This window comes from Mixophyes fleayi, chromosome 2 (genome assembly GCF_038048845.1).
Source record: "Mixophyes fleayi isolate aMixFle1 chromosome 2, aMixFle1.hap1, whole genome shotgun sequence".
NCBI classification, from domain to species: domain Eukaryota; kingdom Metazoa; phylum Chordata; class Amphibia; order Anura; family Limnodynastidae; genus Mixophyes; species Mixophyes fleayi.
This window is the reverse complement of record NC_134403.1, coordinates 5,518,024-5,540,050: the sequence shown is the minus strand read 5'-3', so window position 1 is coordinate 5,540,050 and position 22,027 is coordinate 5,518,024. Positions and strand designations below refer to the sequence as shown.

At 42.6% G+C, this 22,027-nt stretch overlaps 1 protein-coding gene across 4 annotated transcripts in view; it reads left to right on the top strand.

The window, feature by feature from the left end:
* Nucleotides 1-22,027, top strand: part of PDE2A (phosphodiesterase 2A) — a 661,195-nt gene that overhangs the window by 477,452 nt on the left and 161,716 nt on the right. For all 4 annotated transcript variants that reach the window (XM_075198335.1, XM_075198336.1, XM_075198339.1 and 1 more), the window contains 2 exons: nt 16,657-16,716; nt 21,309-21,468. In XM_075198335.1, the coding sequence (XP_075054436.1) occupies nt 16,657-16,716; nt 21,309-21,468 (220 nt within the window). The remainder of the gene's footprint in view (nt 1-16,656; nt 16,717-21,308; nt 21,469-22,027) is intronic.

The following is a 22,027-nucleotide window of genomic DNA, read 5'->3' as shown; positions in this document are numbered from 1 at the left end:
TATAAATATCCCTACCTTTCCCTGCAGGAATATGCCCGGGTGTGAGCCCGCTGGCGGGGCGCTGCGGCCTCCGGATTACAGCGTCCCGGTTGTTGCCTAGGCAACCGGGACGTCAGAGGCGGAAGTGAGACCCCGGTCGTCATGGAGACGGCCGGGGCGTCTGAGAGAGCCGGAAGCGAGCCGCGGCGGCCCGTCGGGGAGCCGCGGCTCGTAACAGTACCCCCCCCTTGAGGAGGGGTCAATGCACCCCGACTTCCAGGTTTCCCAGGATACTTTTTAAAGAAGTCCTTAATGAGTTGGTTAGCATGTAGATGCTTCTGCGGTACCCAAGACCGTTCCTCCGGGCCGTAGCCTTTCCAGTGGACCAAAAAGTGGAGTTGACTTTGCACCTTTTTGGAGTCTAGGATCTTTTCAACAATGAACTCCTGGTGTCCTTTGACTGAGACAGGACGAGGTCTGTGCAATTGACGTGGTCTGAATTTATGTGAACCTGTAACTGCTTTCAACAAGGAACAATGGAATGTGTTAGGAATCTTGAGTGAAGGAGGAAGTTTCAACTTGAAAGCCACGGGGTTAATCTGTTTAATAATGGAGAAGGGTCCAATAAACCTAGGACCTAACTTCCTACAAGGTTGCTTAAGTTTAATGTTGCGGGTAGACAGCCACACCTTGTCCCCGACCTTGAAAGGACACGGTCCACGATGCTGATCAGCATAATGTTTCGACTTAAATGAAGCTTGTTTGAGGGCAAGGTGAACCTTTCTCCATATCCGGCACAGATAAGAAATCGAAGAACTAGATTTGGCTTGATTCGAGACTTCCAGTGAGTTGGACCGAGGATGGAATCCGAAGTTACAGAAGAATGGCGATACCAGAGTAGATGAATGGCACGAGTTGTTGTAGGCGAACTCTGCCCATGGAAGCAGAGCAGCCCAATCACTATGGCATTTAGTTACATATAAACGGAGAAATTGCTCAAGGGATTGATTAACCCTTTCCGTTTGTCCGTTGGATTGTGGGTGATACCCCGAAGATAGACAGAGTTTAATTCCTAATTGGGCACAGAATGCTCTCCAGAATGTGGCTACAAATTGGGAGCCGCGGTCCGAGACAATATTAACAGGAAGTCCATGGAGCTTGAAAACGTGCTGAATGAATAGGGATGCCAAGGTTTTAGCGCATGGCAATCCTACAAGAGGGATGAAATGTGCCATTTTACTAAATCTGTCTACTATCACCCAGATGGTGTTAAAGCTGGATGAGCGTGGTAATTCTACGATGAAGTCCATCGATATGTGGGTCCAGGGTCTCGTTGGAACGGATAGTGGCATAAGAGGCCCGGCAGGACGTCTGCGAGAAGATTTATTCCTGGCACAGGTTTCACAGGATAACACAAACTCTTTGGTATCGGCTGCCAAGGAAGGCCACCAGACGGAACGAGACAGAAGTTCCAATGTCTTGGATACTCCAGGGTGACCTGAGGTTTTATTATCATGACATTCAGTGAAGACCGTCCTCCTCAGATAAGCTGGTACGAATAATCTACCCCTGGGAGTAGCTGATGGTGCCAACTGTTGGAGACCCCGGAGGGTTGTGCCAAGATCCTGAGTTAGGCCAAGGACTACTTTGGATGCCGGAATAATGAAAGCGGTTTCTGTGAGGGAAGGATGGGAGGCGATGAAACTGCGAGACAAGGCGTCTGCCTTAATGTTCTTGGATCCGGGCCGGAACGTAATAGTAAAGTTGAAACGGGAGAAGAAAAGGACCCACCGGGCTTGCCTGGAGTTCACAATTTTAGCAGATTGAATATACTGTAGATTTTTGTGGTCAGTATATACTGTAACCACATGATTAGCTCCCTCTAGCCAGTGGCGCCACTCTTCAAATGCCCACTTGATAGCTAGCAATTCTCTATTCCCAACGTCATAGTGGGTCTCAGCGGAGGAAAATTTTCTGGAAAAAAAGGCACAGGGATGCAAACAGTGATCAGTGATATCTTTCTGGGAAAGGATCGCACCTGCCCCGACGTCAGAGGCATCCACTTCGAGAACAAACGGTAATTCCGGATTGGGGTGTCGGAGGACAGGTGCAGAGATGAAGGCCTCTTTTAATTTTTGAAAGGACGTCAAGGCCGTAGAGGACCAATTAACGGTATCAGCCCCTTTACGAGTAAGGGCTGTGATTGGAGCCACCAATACAGAGAATGACTGGATGAATCGCCTATAATAATTAGCGAATCCTAAAAATCTCTGAATGGCTTTAAGATTGCTAGGCCGGATCCAATCGAGAACTGCCTGTACTTTACTGGGATCCATGGAGAAGCCACGAGGTGAGATGATGTATCCGAGGAACGTGACCTGAGTGACTTCAAACTCGCATTTCTCGAGTTTAGCGAAGAGGCAGTGCTGGCGGAGTTTCAGAAGTACCTGTTTGACATGAGTACGGTGTTGCTCCAGTGACTGGGAATAAATCAAAATGTCGTCAAGATAAACTACAACGAATCTCCCCAGGAATTCTCGCAGGACATCGTTAATAAAATCTTGGAACACTGCGGGGGCGTTACATAGGCCGAAGGGCATGACCCGATATTCATAATGGCCTGAGTGAGTATTGAAGGCCGTCTTCCACTCGTCGCCCTTTTTTATTCGAACCAGATTATATGCCCCCCGCAGATCGATCTTGGAGAATATTGTGGCTAATTTGAGCTGATCAAAAAGTACGGAGATGAGTGGTAACGGGTAAGTATTCTTCACGGTAATCCCATTTAGACCCCTATAGTCTATGCACGGCCGGAGGCTTCCATCTTTTTTTGCCACAAAGAAGAAGCCCGCTCCTACGGGTGATTTGGAGGGTTGAATGAATCCCTTACGTAGGTTTTCCTCCACATAGTCATCCATAGACTTAGTTTCAGGAATAGACAAGGCATATAATCTTCCCTTAGGAAGCTTGGCATCTGGAACCAAATCAATGGAGCAATCGTAGCTACGGTGTGGGGGTAGAGCGTCTGCTTCTTTTTTCGAGAATACGTCGTGGAATTCACGATAAGGCAATGGAAGAGATTCAGGGCTAGGCTGAACAATCCGGAGAGGAAGAGCAAGACAGGTTGAGGAACAAGCCTTACTCCATCGTATGATCTCCCCCGTGCTCCAATCTATGTGAGGGTTGTGAAGTAGAAGCCAGGGATGACCGAGGATCAATGGTACGGAGGAACAGGGAATTAGAAAGAACGAGAGGACTTCGGAATGGAGGGCTCCCACCGTAAGCTGCAGAGGTGGTGTTTGATATGAGACCCTTCCGTCAGTTAACGGTTTACCGTCCAGACCGCAGACCGTGATTTCTGAGTCTAAGTTTACGGACGGAATACCAAGTCTCTTGGCAAAGTTTATATCCAAAAAGTTTCCAGCTGCCCCGCTGTCAAGAAAGGCAGGGATAGAAACGGATCGATTACCATACATGATCCGAGCAGGGATTAAGACCGAATTCTTGGAAGAGACCATCTGGAGACCTAGGCGTACCTCCTCCTTTACTCCTAGGCCTGGTCTTTTCCCGCCTTGTTAGGGCAGCTACGCAGGAGATGGCCTTTATTGCCACAATAGAGACATAGCCCCAGTGACCGGCGCCTGGATTTCTCCTCAGGGGACAGGCGATAAGCCCCTAACTGCATGGGCTCCGGTAAATCCTGAGGAACTGAGTAGACGGCTGAAGAGGGCCAGGATGGTGAGACGGCCTCCTTTTCGGACCTTCTTTCCTTGATCCTGCGGTCAATTTTGATAACTAGTTGCATTAAGGCCTCCAAGGAAGATGATGAAGGATATTGGACTAAGGAGTCCTTTATCTGCTCCGAGAGCCCAAGCCGGAACTGACTCCGTAGTGCGGGGTCATTCCACTGACTGTCGACCGACCAACGTCGGAACTCGGCACAATATTCTTCCGCCGTCCGCCTCCCCTGTTTTAGCGCTCTTAGGTGGGACTCAGCCGAGGCCACCCTATCTGGGTCATCATATAAGAGACCAAGTGCGTTGAAGAAGGCGTCTACGGACTGTAGAGCTGGATTCACAGGGGTCAGGCTGAACGCCCAGGATTGGGGATCGCCTTGGAGTAAGGAGATGATAATGCCGACCCTCTGTTGCTCCGAGCCCGAGGAGCGGGGCCTGAGACGAAAATACAGCTTGCAGCCCTCCTTAAAATTTCGGAATAAGGTTCTGTCTCCAGAGAACCGGTCCGGAAGATTTAACTTAGGCTCAGGTGCCGGGGTTGCTTGTGAGGCCTTGGCGGCTTCTTCCTGAGCAGAAAGCCTGTGTGAAAGATCCTGAACCATCTGCGAGACAACTTGGATCTGCCCTGCTAGGACTTGAGCTGGACTGGGTTCCATCAGTGGAGAATGGAATCGTTATATTTTGGGCCAGTTATAATGTTAGGAACTCCTTCAGTCAGCACGACAGAACCCGGAATCTGCTCCGATGTCTGGTGTTCACTGGAGCCCCTAGTGGTGGGGACAGACTGGGCTGCAGACAAACGGAGGGTCGTGTAGTGTGCACTGACTGGGGAGAACCCAGAGGCAGCGTGGTAGAACACAGCGATGTGAGATCCAGGCAAAAGGTCAATGGCCGGCAGCAGACAGGGATATCAGAAAACGAGCCGAAGTCAGGGGTCACAGGCAATACAACGAAGTCCAAAAAACAAGCCAGGGGTCATACACAGGAAATCCAATAATAGGGTAAACACAGGAGCAGGAAAACAGGAACAGGAGCCTAGCTAAACAGGAAGCTATAACTGGCAATGAGGCTAAGTCCTCACTGCCTTAAATAGCAAGGAGAACCAATAGGAGTTGTAGTAATACAACCCCTCCCACAGCATAATCACTGCACCGAGACAAATACTGACAGAGACAAGACAGCACCAATACTGAGTCAAAAAGACTCTCACAGAGTCTGCTCCAAGGTATAAATATCCCTACCTTTCCCTGCAGGAATATGCCCGGGTGTGAGCCCGCTGGCGGGGCGCTGCGGCCTCCGGATTACAGCGTCCCGGTTGTTGCCTAGGCAACCGGGACGTCAGAGGCGGAAGTGAGACCCCGGTCGTCATGGAGACGGCAGGGGCGTCTGAGAGAGCCGGAAGCGAGCCGCGGCGGCCCGTCGGGGAGCCGCGGCTCGTAACACTCAATAAGTTCTTTAAAGCCAAACAAAGGGAGGACATTGCCCCCAACCAAGATGGTACCAAGATTTCGAATGAGAATCCTATCCTTCTAGATACAGAAGAGGACAAACAGGCTCTATTAATTCTAGAAGAACTGTATCAACCGATGACAGTAGATGATGATGTCATCATCCCCATGGAGAGCCAAGACTGTGTGAGGTTACCTAGTATTAAACCTAGATCTGCCTTCTATCCTGATCCTTCCATTTGTCCTCAAGTAGGGATTTTCAGAGAACTAGTCTCTAAAGATTTGGACAAGCTTCTCTTGGAAACCAAACAATTTAAATCACGTATTGAAACCAAGGCTCACAATGGGAAGACGTAGTGATCAAGCCCTCGGACAAAGGGGGCAATGTAGTGCTGTGGCCTAAACAACAATACTTGGATGAAGTTTATCGACAACTGAACAATAAGGATTGTTACAAAAGAATCATATTTAACCCCACTGCAAATTTTCTTATTAGTTATAACAACATCATTGATCAGGCCCATCAAAGTAATGCAATTTCCAAGTCAGATTACGAATTCCTCAAGGTCAATAACCCTAGAATTGGCACGATGTATATGTTGCCAAAAATTCATAAGAATGAACAGCTACCCCCAGGGAGACCAATAGTGTCAGGGAATGGAAGTTTGACAGAAAAGGCCAGCAGGTTCATTGATTTCCATCTGCGAAAACATGTCAACAGTCTAGACTCTTATATCAGAGATACTAAAGATGTCTTATCCAAATTGGATAATATCAGTGTTAACGCAACCACCAAACTTGCGTCATATGATATAGAGTCCCTATATACAAACATAGCACATGAAAATGGATTACATGCTGTGGATTATTTTCTAGGGATGTAAAACAAACTCTGACCTTAGGACATTCTTGATTACACTATTAAGATTTGTATTAACAAAAAATGACTTCATATTTGAAGAAAAAAATTATTTACAAATCAGGGGGGCTGCGATGGGAACTGCTTGTGCTCCGACTTATGCCAATTTATACCTAGGCTGGTGGGAGAAGGAAGTAGTTTTCAGACAGCAGAATGATAAATTTACTGACCATATATTATTGTGGTTAAGGTACATAGATGACGTGATTATTCTATGGGATGGGGATATCAAATTATTCCAAGAGTTCACTGATTCTTTGAACAACAATGACCTTAACTTAAAATTAACATCAGATATTCAAGATGTATCTATTAATTTTCTCGATCTAACTATCTCTATAACTGAGGATGGTAGATTACATACCGACATGTTCAGGAAAGCAACAGCCACAAATAGTTTACTACATGCGTCTAGCTCCCATTTTCCATCGGTGATTTCGGGAATACCAAAAGCTAAACTATTAAGAACTAAAAGAAATTGCTCAGATGAACAAACTTTTAAACAAGGATCAATGGAATTGAAATGCAGATTAAACAAAAGGGGTTACAATGCCAATACTATAAAAGCAGCAGAGAGTAGTGTGTCTAAATATACAAGAGACGCTCTGGTGCATCGGAAAACGAATAAAGGGTCATTGGACTGTAAAACTTTTTTTTTCGGAGTGGAGAACCATCACACGAATATTACAAAAGCATTGGCACGTTTTACAATTGGATGAAGATCTGAGGCAAACATTGGAGGATAGAGTTTCCATAACTTGGAGACGATCCAAAAATCTAAGAGATCAATTAGTACATAGCTTCCTGACTTCGAAGAAAAAAACTTCGGGTAGTATTCCTAAAGGCTTTTTCAAGATGCGGATCATGTAAAGCGTGTCCTAATATGCATCAGACTAAGGAGTACAGGGATAAATTCGGCAAGACATGGAAAATTGCAAAATATCTTAATTGCAATTCGATTAATGTAATTTATTGTCTCTCATGTCCTTGCAATTTAATATATATAGGAATGACGAGTAGACCTTTTAAAAAAGCGTCTGGTTTACTGTATTTCTATTAATCGGTCAGGTTATATGATCGTCCTAAACTTGCAATCTAATTTCACTATTATGGAAATATGACCTAGCACTAAATTTATTAGGAGTAGACACGCTGTGAGTCTACTTTAATGTCTCATTGTATATTTTACTTCATCATGTAATTCACATATATATGGTAAGATGTTTACTGTATACATCTTTATTCATATTCCTGTCACCTCAGAGTTTTTATTTCAGTTGCACCTTCAGTGATGACCTTATGTCTTCACCCACTTTGATATTTGAAAGGAAATTCAATAGTCACTGTTTAATCCACTATTTTTTAAGTATTAAACATAGTTAAAGGGTATTATGGCTTTGACCAAAGTTTATTCTATTTTATTTTAATTTGCTATACCTTATATTGTAGGGGTATTAATATAAGTGGTTTTGGAATGTATTCGGTAATTTAAATATCCCTAGGATTTTGGTATAGAGCAAATGACTCTTTATACTTTATGTCCATTAATAACTAAGTATTATGATAACTAGGTGAGTAATACTCATTCACTTTATCCATAATTGGTGATTTCATCAATTTTGTATTCAATAATCAGGTATAGTTGTGATCAATCCCAATAATTATATGCCATTCCTTACCTTTAATCTCCAAACATGAGTGATGGTATATATCAGTTCATCGCTATATATACCCACTGCTATATAAATTTACGCGACCGAGGTTGTTATATTATGAATGACAATCCTCCATACTTGGTGTTAAATTTACTGCCCGCTAACTTTATTGTACCTTTATAGCATCAATTTATCCCCGATTTAGTGAATTATCCCCTTATTAGAAGTCAATTCAGTAACCGAGTGGTTACTATAGCGTTGCCAAGGAAGGTGTCACTAAAGGGGAATACCTCTCAATATCCACGTAACCGGAGTTTATCCTTGCAACCTGATGGTTGCTACAAACATTGCCAAGGAAGACGTCACTAGGGGGGAGGGCTCTCCCCTTTAAATATTCCATCATGCTGAAACTTCGGCTTGCCTCATTAAAGCCACTAGCGAAACGCGCGTCGGCGGACACCGCGCTCGCTACTCTCTATACTCCCAATTGCCTAATAATATTTACACCTCCAATCCAACAGACTAGATATCAATCTAGATTTAGATTCAGCTAATAGGCATCGGCGCATACGATCTCAATTAGTCCCATAGTGCTGCAATAGTTAGTTAGACTGCAGTACTGTAGAGGTTGAGACCTTAGACAATCAATCTCAGTCTCCCTATTCACATGTATAGAATTATTGAAGGAGCAGTATTGAGAGAGGTCATACTACTGATCGTATGTAGGAGGAGTTAATAAGATCATTACTCTGGATACTTACCATATGATCCCAATAGTGGTGTATCTAAAATCTGCAGACAATATCACTGCTATCAAGGGGCTTTAGGGAAATTAGAAGCGATACAATCTATTGTCAGATTTAACCCCTACTAGCCTATCTTAGAGGTGTAACCTCAATATTAAAACTGACGAAGATATTTTGTTGATAATAAGCAATTGGAGTTTATAGTTATACCTTAAAGTGGCTCTATGAAAGTATCGATCTAATAAAGTATAAGGATATTAGAGTAGCCTCGCTGCTAGACAATCCAGTATTGTCTATTTTAACTGATTTATCATTTACGTCAATGTATGTTCTCAATCACAAATTTTAAATATTTCGCTACTAGAAGTATGTTCTTAACATGGTACATAATAAAGATTGATTTTAACGATATCAACATATCAATATAATGTAAATATATATGTTTATATCCATTCATGAGTGCCCCTTAAGGTCATTTTCTCTTCTTCTCTCTGTTAATTAAGGTCCATTATGTACATAGTTGCTAACATTTTAGGATATTTTCTGGTGCTGCCCCCAGCAGGTGATGCACAGTACTGTCCCGGCAGGAGAACTACAATCCCCATCATTCTGTATTCACACAGTGTGATAATAGAGCAGTTGTTGGCATCTTAAGATACTCTTTTTTAATAAACGTTACCTTCTAAAACACGGAGGGTAAAAATCAATGGTGAGAGTAACATCTATCCTGCTAAAAAGTAGGAATGTTATTGAGCAGTTGGTCAATAGTAATAGTAAAAAAATAGGGATATTTTCAAGGGCGAGTCTCTAGAACCCTTTCTCCCGATAAGGATGATTTTTTTTCTTTTATTGCTGCTTATCGTGACAATAGAAAACTCTTATTGCTGCAATTTACAGATAAACAATTATTACTGGGGCAGCTGAGTGACGCTGCACACAGAGCAGTGAGGGGTAACCTACCGCTGGGTCAGTCTCGGCAGAGGTGCAATATATTTCTAAAAAATAGGTGTTAAAAAATATTTCAAAACCTTCAAAGAATAAAGCATTTTTCACCCGTTATGTCCATTCTGAGATGTAGAAAGCTGATCATGTACCACGGCTGTACTTGACAAGCCACTAATTAACGCCTCAATATTTGCTGCATTTGTGGAACTGAGAAAAAATCCTTTTCGCCAACGAAAACACCCGTTTTGTTATTTAAATGTTTACTGTTTCTGAAGGTATAATTAGATTAATTACATTTTACTTGAAAGTCTAAATTTTTACTGTTTAATTGTTGTAACAAATGTTCCCATCGCTGGAGGTGCAGCTGTTTCCAGCCTTTAAACTAATCACACAAATTTAAATTTTATTGGCCAATCTGATTAAGAGCCGTGGAACCTGTTTGATGCAAAAATGTTGGTCCAGTCTGATATGAATTCCCAGAGATCAGAACATTCTTGATGTTGTTCCTTTATTGTTCATTGGTAAATTCAAACTGAGACATAAAACGAGAATCGTTACCTTGTAAATCGATGTACTGTTGGTGGTGATGTAGACATCACCCCTAATCACCTGCGCTGCCCCCTATCTTATTACCCCTCCATATCCCTTGTGATAGAAGATTCATCTAGATTAATTACAGCACATAATGGCCCCAGCTCGTAGTTTTCCTAATGAGCAATTTGTGGCAAAGAAAACAAATCTACCATTAGCTCACAGCAATGTGTGATGTATTGAGTTTAATATTATAGAATCCCAGGCGAAGTCCATCTAATTCATCGGCTGTAGTAACCTGGAACGTGACTTGTCTGCGCTGATCCAATGACTGCTTGTAATAATGTTCTCTCTAAGAATCGTTTTACAACGTATAATTAATCTCACCTAATGAATTCTCACAATGAAATTCTCATACAGATGTCCTGTTACTGAACTGGAGGGATGTGATGTGTTTAGCAAGAGACCTAAGTAGAGGAAATGAATCCTGTTTTTATTTATTTTGTTTTAATATTAAATGTACACGTAGTGGCCACTTTATTAGGTACATCTTTCTAGTACTGGGTAGGACCCCCCTGTTCCCCAGAACTAGAGATGTTCACTGACCCTCTTGTTTTGGTTTTGGATCTGGATTAACTTTGTGTTTTGGTTTTGGTTTGGGCTTTGGCAAAACTGCCCTCGCATGTTTTAGTTTTGGTTTTGGATCCTGATTTTTTTTTTCAAAAATCCCTATTTTTTTTGCTAAAATCACATAATTTGGCTCTTTTTTTATCCCTACGTTATTATTATTGATCTCAATAACATTAATTTCCAATCATTCCAAGTCAATTTTTGTTAAGTGACAAGAACACTGCTACCTCTGTTTCTGTGTGAGCAATGACACTGAGCAATGTCACTGGAGACTGGAGAGTGACAAGAACACTGTTACTACTGTTTCTGTGTGCGCTGGATCTCCTGGGGAGGGAGGTACTCATGTAATCCAAAACCCATGAGATCCGATAACGTAACAATGACGTTTTGCCTCGATTCAGATCTGAGGACACGTGGAGATACCGAGCCGGCTCGTGAGCCTACTCGGAAACCCTAAGTTCAGGTGGGCTCAGTTTTCAGAAAACCGAGCATGATCATCTGTACCCAGAACAGTTGCATTCTCTGTGGCACGGATACAACCAGGTCCTGCACACATTCCTCAGACATTCTGTTCGTGTCACACAGTTGCTGCAGATTTTCCAGCTACACATTCATGCTGCAAATATCTTGTTCCTCCACATCCTAAAGCTGCTCTATTGGACCGAGATCTGCTGACCATGGAGGACAGTGAGCTTGTAGAACCATCCTGAGATGACGTGTGTGATATCCTACTGGAAGAAGCCATTAGATGGGCAGACTGTGGGCATAAGGGATGCACATGGTCAGCCACAATACTCCGGTAGACTGTGGCATTTAAACAATCCTCAATTGGTATTAAGGGGCCTAACGTCTGCAAAGAAAACATTTCCTATTCCGCTACATCTCGTTCTGCACTGCTGACACAAGGCAGGATGGATCCATGTTGTCTATGCCAAATTCTGACCTTATCTGCATGTCAAAGCAGATTCATCAGACCAGGTGACATTTCCCAATCCTCGTCTGTCTAGTGTTGGTGACCCTGTGCCCACTGTGGCCTCGGTTTACTGGTCTTGGCTGCCAGGAGTGGAGCCTGGTGCGGTCTTACGCTGCTGCTGTAACCCATCCACTTCAAGGTTCGACGTGCCTTGCGTTCCGACCAAACCACTGTAACGTTATTTGATTTACTGTCACCAGAATCACTACCAAAATGTTTGGCATTAAATACATTTTATTACCTCCAATAACAATGATTTAAAACATTAAAAATAACATCATCGATCACAGTATGTGTTAGTGAATATAAAATAACTACTAAAATGATTCAGGTGAAAAAATAAATCAGTATAAAACTGAAGAGCTGGTCTAGTAATCCTACTGAGTGCAGGGGTCTGCTTTATCTGTGTGGCGCTAACACATAAGTCTACTGCATACGGTATATTTAAAGCGCCAGCAAAAATATATGTGCAAGAGACATGCATCAGTGAGGAGTGAGGTAAGAGCCACTGAATAAAATGCTTAAACCTCGAAGGTTTATTCCTCTTCTGAGAAATTGTTCCATACCTGGGCAATGATATATATATATATATATGTATGTATGTATGTATGTGGGAATTTAAAATTGCCGGTATGAAAATGAAAGTGAATTTGATAGTTTTACAGATAAGTAGTAGGAGAATAGGCGGTGTAGTATCAGCCCATTGTGACCACTGGTTCTGGTCATTTCCATACTAGACATTTTCCACACACATCCTGAGGTCTGCCTGTGGGAGTCAGTGGATTCCTGAACAAGGTCTGTGTAAGACCCATTGGAAGGACAAGCAGCCAAGACACATTTCACAGGGGTATGCTGAACCGGACACATCTAAGCTGATGGTCATAATCAAATCACATCCACCAATGATCCAAGCCGAACGTTTCCCGTGTTATGACAAGTATGGGTGCATCTGAGTCTCAGGGGTATATTTACTAAATAATGAGTATGATAAAGTGGAGATGTTGCCTATAGCAACCAATCAGATTCTAGCTGTCATTTTGTAGACTGTACTAAATTATGATGGGTGGTATCTGATTGGTTGCTTTAGGCAACATCTCCACTTCTTCATACCTGCAGTTTAGTAAATATACCCCTCAGTCTACATAAGTCACATTTTCTCCAACACAAAATTACCTGCGCCCTCCTTCCACCATTCTATCTCTTCAATCGCAAGTGGCCATAAGGGAAAGATGCCACTCAGTCTACAACAGCAGCTGACAGTAGTGATGTGTGGGTATGAAGCGTATTATACGCAGAAAGCGCTATTACAGTCCACCTTTACATCAACCCCTATATCAGCAATGTCACTCCTGATTACACCCACTGATCATAGTAAACATTCCCGTACTGATTACACCCACTGATCATAGTAAACATTCCCTACTGATTATATCATCCCTACTGATTACACCCACTGATCATAGTAAACATTCCCGTACTGATTACACCCACTGATCATAGTAAACATTCCCATACTGATTATATCATCCCTACTGATTACACCCACTGATCATAGTAAACATTCCCATACTGATTATATCATCCCTACTGATTACACCCACTGATCATAGTAAACATTCCCGTACTGATTACACCCACTGATCATAGTAAACATTCCCTACTGATTATATCATCCCTACTGATTACACCCACTGATCATAGTAAACATTCCTCTACTGATTATATCATCCCTACTGATTACACCGACTGATCATAGTAAACATTCCTCTACTGATTATATCATCCCTACTGATTACACCCACTGATCATATAAACATTCCTGTACTGATTATATCATCCCTACTGATTACACCCACTGATCATAGTAAACATTCCCGTACTGATTATATCATCCCTACTGATTATACCCACTGATCATAGTAAACATTCCTGTTCTGATTATATCATGCCTACTGATTACACCCACTGATCATAGTAAACATTCCCGTACTGATTATATCACCCCTACTGATTACACCCACTGATCATAGTAAACATTCCCGTACTGATTATATCATCCCTACTGATTACACCCACTGATCATAGTAAATATTCCTGTACTGATTATATCATCCCTACTGATTACACCCACTGATCATAGTAAACATTCCCGTACTGATTATATCATCCCTACTGATTACACCCACTGATCATAGTAAACATTCCCATACTGATTATATAATCCCTACTGATTACACCCACTGATCATAGTAAATATTCCTGTACTGATTATATCATCCCTACTGATTACACCCACTGATCATAGTAAACATTCCCATACTGATTATATCATCCCTACTGATTACACCCACTGATCATATAAACATTACTGTACTGATTATATCATCCCTACTGATTACACCCACTGATCATAGTAAACATTCCCTACTGATTATGTCATCCCTACTGATTACACCCACTGATCATAGTAAACATTCCCTACTGATTATATCATCCCTACTGATTACACTGACTGATCATAGTAAACATTCCCGTACTGATTATATCATCCCTACTGATTACACCCACTGATCATAGTAAATATTCCTGTACTGATTATATCATCCCTACTGATTACACCCACTGATCATAGTAAACATTCCTGTACTGATTATATCATCCCTACTGATTACACCCACTGATCATATAAACATTACTGCACTGATTATATCATCCCTACTGATTACACCCACTGATCATTGTAAACATTCCCTACTGATTATGTCATCCCTACTGATTACACTGACTGATCATAGTAAACATTCCCGTACTGATTATATCATCCGTCATGATTATACCAGGACTACATCCATTGATTGTAGCTGAAGTTAACAGGAGTGGGGATTTGTGGAAAGCCATGGTAGGATATCCACCCATGTAACTATAAGAGGCAACTTTGCTGCAGGCTTGATATGGACACAAGAGGGAAACCATTTTGTGCAGTGATGATGAAGAGATTGTGATGATGATGATGATGATGCTGCTACATATGTGCTAGATATTAAGCTGCACGTAACTTAGGATACTGTCGAAATTTTGCACCTTGTCAAAACCATGTTGCTCTGCGTGGGGTGCATAATCAAAATGTGTGGTTAGACTTGAGTTGGAAGTGGGGGCTCCTTGTAGCTTAACTCTAAATGACAGTGTTATAATAAAGCTGAATTTGTGTGCTACCTGCTATAGCAGCCAGTGTGTTCCCTGCTGCAGAAACATAGCAATTATATATCAGCATGAATTGTGCCGGAGCAAATTTGTATCATTTAGCTTTTCCTGATTCCCATATGTCCTATATCTTTACCTCCCAGCTTCTGTCATCGGAATCTGCTTTAAAAATCAAATCAGAATTCTTCTTTCATTCAGTAGTTTAAATGGAAATATCAGTGAAGTAATATGAATAGATGACTGCTTCTTATAATATAGCAGCCACACTAGTGTATAGATACATTGGGCCTGAGTCATTAAGGAAAGTAAGGCAAAAAAACTGAGTAAATGTTTTCCGAGGTGAACCATGTTACAATACAAGAGGTGCAAATGAGTTTACTTTGTTGCACATAAGTTAACTATTGACTGTTTTTTCATGTAGCACACAAATACTTAATAGCTTTATCTTCACACTGAAATTTGAAGTTGATTTAGACCAGTGATGGGCAAACTTTTTCAGGAGCGGGCCAAATAAAAAAGAAAAACTTTAGGCGGCCCAATATAATTTATTAAAAAAAACTCAAATATCGAAATATATAATACAAATTTTGTGAATGTGACGGGAGGGTGTTATATAGCAGTGTTACCTCTATAAGTGCAGCGATCGTACAGACACAGGACTTATTTCAGCAGGTTGTTGCAGATCCGTCTTTCTGGTGAGCCACTAACTGACACATCAGCCAATCGAAATCCACCTTAGTATATGGCCCAGCCCATCTCTTCTCACATGACTTTCAGCCGTTAGGGGGCGGGCAGGTGTTTGAGTGATTGACATACGAAGTGTCCTTTTAGGAAGGAAGATGAAGTGTAATGGAGGAATAGCTGGGAAGGCATAAAAATGAAGGTTCTGACACACAGGGTCGGCCTTAATAATTTTATGCATATTTTAATGAAAATTTTTTAAAATATTGGCAGGCCGGTTAGAACCTGCGAGTGGGCCGGATCTGGTTTGTCCATCACTGATCTAGGACATGCCCTACCCCAACTATATATCTGTTCCCTCGTTTTAAATTTTCACCTCCCTCCAATGCAACACGGTTCTGTCCAGGTGCAAAGTTACTCTTTTTTTTTGCTTTGCTCTCCTTAATGACTCAGGCCCATTCCACCACTACCAACCAATAGAGAGCCTCTCCCACGCTCTGACCACTCAAAGCAAAGTATCTGCGGGTAGCGGGCTTGTCATTAGCACTGTGGCTCCTCGTGGAGCATTTCATCGTCGGTCCATATGGTTTTTTATTGCAAAGCTGGAATAAAACAGAGGATCCACCCAAGGATTTAGGTGAGAAATAAAAGTGGTGAACAAGGGTGTAGGGGGAGATTTTATTTTCAATAAAAGACTTTCTGCACAGTGTGTTGTATGTTTTTTTTATAGGTGCACTACAGGTCCCAGCAGGCCGTGGATGTCATGGCATGTTGGCACTTGTACTTCTACAAGCACCAGCATACCCCAACAGTTTACGCATGCCATCACTTGCTGAGACCTGTAGTGCACCAGCAAAAAATACTGATTTAACCATTTAAAGTTTATTACCCCACGCTGTGGCATCAGCAGCAGCAGGGGTAACTGATTCACCTCTGACAGGTGTATCTTCAGGTTAACACTTCCTTACTGTACTTGCCCTATGTTTGCCCACCCTTCTGTCTCAGTAAGTGTACACAGCAGTCACTGTAAGTCTGCATGCGACTGCACAGTATGGAAATGCGTATTGTATGCAGAAAATTGTGCAGTCTGGGTGTGAGCAATGCGGGAATATACTGCAGCAGAAAGAGTATGATCTGTGGCCTCAGGACAATGATGAATAATGCTAATATATATATATTTATTGCTCTCTAATGTCTGGCTTCTATTCCAGATGCATTGCACTCAGCTGAGTGACTCGGACGAGCAGAACCTGCGCACACTGGAGAAACACGTAAGTGATATCTGGCTCATGCAGGGATAACACATGTAAGCGTGTACCGGGGTTTCCAATCCTTGCAAGTATTTTTTTACTGACAATTTTTATGAATACAATTACTGACAACTGGTGTTTTTTCCTGTGAAATTATTATGCTTTTTAAATATGTCTCCAAAACTGAAAACCGATGAAACATGAACAGTAATTACAATCATATAACTCTTCTCAATCTCTAAATCATATAGGTCATTTTTCTGTGTCCATTATTGTGGTGATAGGAGGAGGCTGATGTTTTACTGACTTCTACTTTTTTCTTACTGACTGTTCAAAATTCTTCAGTTTTTATTATTTTTAGTAAATTTACTGATGGTTTGCAAACCTCGCAAGCAGGGAAATACATCTGGGTGGAAAATTGATGGGATTGCATATGTCAGTAATGGCCAGGTAATGTGGGGAAATCACGTCAGTGGGAACGGTAATTGTTAACACATCTAAATAATAACTGAGAAAGGTGAGGTTAACACAGGTGAGTGATAGCAGGGTTATGCAGAAGGGGGAGTACGTACATGGAGTAGGGGGAGTACTACAAGGAGTGAGTAGGGGGAGTACACAGAGCCGTAACTAGGGTGGTGCGGGCGGTGCCGTCGCCCAGGGCGCAAGCCCAAAGAGGGCGCAGCAGCCACCCGCTACCTAGCTCTGTTGGCAGTGATAAGAAAAGCCTTTGACTTCCGCAGTGGAGAAGGATGTGCGTTCCACAGACAGGAAGTTCGGCATTTACGTTCCAAATACTGAACTTCCTGTCTGTGGAACGCACATCCTTTCCACTGCGGAAGTCAAAGGCACATCTTGAGTGGAAGACTCCGCTGCCATGCACCGCTGCGTCGTGTCTGCACTCTCCTCCAGGTCTGCTGTTTGTCCCCTCCCGTGTCTGCAGGTCCTCATATGTAGGGTAAATAACATTGTTTTTTGATCTCTCTCTCGTACATGGAATGAGTAGGGGACTACATACATGTAGTAGGGGGGAGTACATGGATGGAGTAGGGGGAGTACATACATGGAGTAGGGGAAGTACGTACATGGAGTAGGGGGGAGTACATACATGTATTATGGGCAGTACATGGAGGGAGTAGGTAGCACCAAATTCACCTGAAAATATGTGTGAACGAATGTTTGACTGAACAGTGCCAAACATTTTATTCAGCTGTAAGGTGCACCCGTCACCTATACGAGGAGCAGGCACGTTTGTGGGCTGAACCTATGAAATAACAAGATACCCACAGAGAGAATTGTCCCAAAATCTGAAAGACATTTATTTTATGAACAAATAAACAACATAATGGATGATAGAAATAGATTTCCATGAAGTTCCTAATTATAGATGTCGCTTTTCCCCTTTTCTACAAGATTTCAGCAACAAACACAATGAAAACAAATGAAACCGTCAGTGTCCAATCAGTGTAAACAAACTGTAAACAATGTAAATGATCAGGATGACACCAATGTAATTAAGTATAACTATGACAAAATAATGTAATCCACACAAGCAAAACTGTGCACATAATGATAATTACTGGAGAAATTGCTGCAGGATGTGCCCAGAACTTTATACATGGGGAGCAATGTAATATTGGCTGTAGAGACTCGTATGTTACTCACAGTCCATAGATGTCCATAGACGTATACTAGAAAGAATCACATGCAAATATTAATTCACAGGCTATTAAAGCAAGCCAACAGTATGAGTATATGAGGTTTTGAGAATGACAGATATATTATTTTTCACAAAGTCTGCTGCCTCAGTTTTTATGATGGCAATTTGCATATACTCCAGAATGATCAGATGAATTGCAATTAATTTCAAAGTCCCTCTTTGCCATGACAATGAACTTTATCCCAAAAACAACATTTCCACTGCATTTCAGCCTTGCCACAAAAGGACCAGCTGACATCAGGTCAGTGAATCTCTCGTTAACACAGGTGAGAGTGTTGACCAGGACAAGGCTGGAGATCACTCTGTCATGCTGATTGAGTTAGAGAAATGGACTGGAAGCTTTAAAAGGAGAATGGTGCTTTAAATCATTGTTCTTCCTCTGTTAACCACGGTTAACTGCAAGGAAACAGGCGCAGTCATCATTGCTTTGCACAAAAAGGGCTTCACAGGCAAGGATATTGCTGCTAGTAAGATTGCACCTAAATCAAGCTTTTAACAAATCATCAAGAACTTCAATGAGAGAGGTTCAATAGTTGTGAAGAAGGCTTCAAGGCACCCAAGAGCATCCAGCAAGAGCCAGGACCTTCTCCTAAAGTTGCAGGATCAGGGAACCACCAGTGCAGAGTTTGCTCAGGAATGGCAGCAGGCAAATGTGAGTGCATCTGTACACACAGCGAGGTGACTTTTGGAGGATGGCCTGGTGTCCAGAAGGCCAGCAAAGAAGCCACTTCTCTCCAGGAAAAACATCAGGGACAATCTGATATTCTGCAAAAGGTACAGGGATTGGACTGCAGAGGACTGGGGTAAAGTCATTTTCTCTGATGAATACCCTTTCAGATTCTTTGGGGCATCTGGAAAAATGCTTGTCCGGAGAAGGAAAGGTGAGCGCTACCATCAGTTCTGTGTCATGCCAACAGAAAAGCATCCTGAGGCCATTCAAATGTGGGCTCACTTACAACTTTGCATAAGAACACAGCCATGAATAAAGAATGGTACCAAAACATCCTCCAAGAGCAACTTCTCCCAACCATCCATGAACAGTGTGGTGATGAACAATGCCTTCTCCAGCATGATGGACACCTTCCCATAAGACAAAAGTGATAACTAAGTGGCTCGGGGAATAAAAAAACATCAAAATTATGGGTCCATGGCCAGGAAACTCCCCAGACCTTAATCCAATTGAAAACTTGTGGTCAATCCTCAAGAGGGTGGACAAACAAAAATCCACGAATTCTGACAGACTCCAAGCATTGATTAGGCAAGAATGGGCGGCCGTCAGTCAGTATGTGGCCCAGAAGATGATTGACAGCTGCCAGGGCGAATTGCAGAGGTCTTCAAAAAGAAGGGTCAGCACTGTAAATATTGACTCTTTACATAAACTTAACGTAGTTGTCAATAAAAGCCTTTGACACTGATGAAATGCTTGTAATGTTACGTCAGTATACCATAGCAACATCTGACAAAAAGGTCTAAAAACACTGAAGCAGCAAACTGTGTGATAACCAATACTTGTGTCATTCTCAGAACTTTTAGCCATGACTGTATGTATCTGGGAACCACGGAAGAAATTAACATTTCAGGAGATAAAAGTTAATCAGCTTCCCTGCAACGCACAGACTGACAGATGGGAGAAAGAAGGATGTCAGCGAGCTCATTAATTTTCCACAATCTGATATAAGCCCCTGCCCCCCACCCCCCCACGAGACGCGGCGTATCTGCGCTGAAAAGATTTGCTTAATCTGGGCAGCGTTGTATTTACCTTGCTGGAGGTAACATAGAGGATTCAGCGGACCGTGCGCTTATCTGTCCTTTCTAATTCCGGTATCTGATTCCAGAGGTTTATTATGAGTTTCTGGTAGTTATAATTGAGTTTTTCAGTTAATTAGCGTTTAGTATTCCTCCCCATTCTCATTTCTTTCTTTGTTTCAAATTAGCTAGCTGGGAGAAACATAAATAGTGCAACCCCATATTAAATTCATAAAGAGGACAAAACAAGCATGGAATGTATGTGTGATACCGAGAAGAACAATCAGCCATCAGGACTCGGTGGTCCCTTTGTCAAATGGTTTCAGTCTTTTCACATTTATGTGTAATTTTTAGAAAACTTCCGCCATCGCCCTTCTCACGTTATGGTCCTTAGGGGCTGATTGTCATCGTTGAGGCTAAGATACAGCAGCTTTCGTCAGTGAGGGCAGCTTGTGCCTTTATTTATGTACAGAAATTACCAATTTAAAGACAACTATAATGATGACTCTTTCTAATTATTATGGTAAGATGCATTTGATGTATAATATAGAGCATTACAGGCCGATAGACCAAAGGGTCCTGAATACTTGGACTATTTGTCTTCCGCAACAAGCTTTGCTCATACGGGCCGGTCAGGACACCAGAGTTAAGCAACGGGCTCACCTCTAGCTTCATTGCGGCCTGTTCTAGTGTACATAGGCCGATAGCCGTCATTCCTTGGACACGGACACCTTGTGGCGCCCTATAAATAAAAATTAATAATAATAATAATAATAATTCCGTTATACCCAATAATAATTCTATCGCTTGTTATGGTTATTTTTCTGCAGTATAGAGACATTTGCCTATTTGTACTTTCTTGGTGTTATTTGATCACAAATTTAAATGTTTTGGTTATAATGTTCTGACAGATAAGGCTGAATCCTTTGCTTTGTATTTTAAGGCTTGTGTAAAACATTACACTTGGGTTATAAGCTTCCATGTAAGCCCAAGATAGACTGGTTTCCCTGGGACAAATGCTGCCTTCTCCACATCACAGGAATTACAGCCGGAAGCCGTGGTGGTCTCACCACACTGATAAGTTGTATCCGACTAATGTATTAGGAATATGTCTCTTAGTAATAATAGGAAATATCCTGTGTTTTCACAGACGGTGGTGGCGTGCAAACGAGTGCTGGCAGTACAGAAGTTACAGCCTTGGCCACAAGTCAGTTTGTCAACGGGATCTTCTGAGAAGTCATTGGCCAAAACCGAACCAGCTCCCAATGAAAGCTACGATGAACTGGACCAAAACATCCTACGGTTATGTGGTATGAACCTTGTCCTTCCCTGTGGGGCTGTTATTGTTATAATGCCGTGTGTTACTCTATGTATATTTTTCTTCACCCCTGGTACCAATCTAGTTTCTGTACCTCTCAGAGTTAAACACAAGTAGCACATATTTACCTGGAAAAACTGCAGCAATCCTCTCTCTCTCTCCCACCCCCCTCTCTCCCCTCCCCCCTCTCTCCCTTTCCCACTCTTCCTCCTTTCTCTCCTCCCCACCCTCTCTCTCTCCCCTCCCCTCTTACCCCTCTCCTCTCCTCTCTCTCCCCTTTCCCCTTTCTCTTTGCTTCCCCCTCTCTCCCCACTCCCCTCTCTTCCACCTCTGCCTGCACCTCTCCTCTCCTCTCTCTGCCCTTCCCCCTCTCTCTCCCCTCTCCTCCCCCCCTCTGTCTCCCCTTCTCCCCTCCTCTCTCTCCCCTTCCCCATCTCTCTCCCCTCTCCTCCCTCTGTCACCCCCTCTCCTCTCCTTTATCTCCCCTTTCCCCTCTCTCTCCCCCCTTCCCCCTCTCTCTCCCCCCTTCCCCCTCTCTCTCCCCTTTCCCC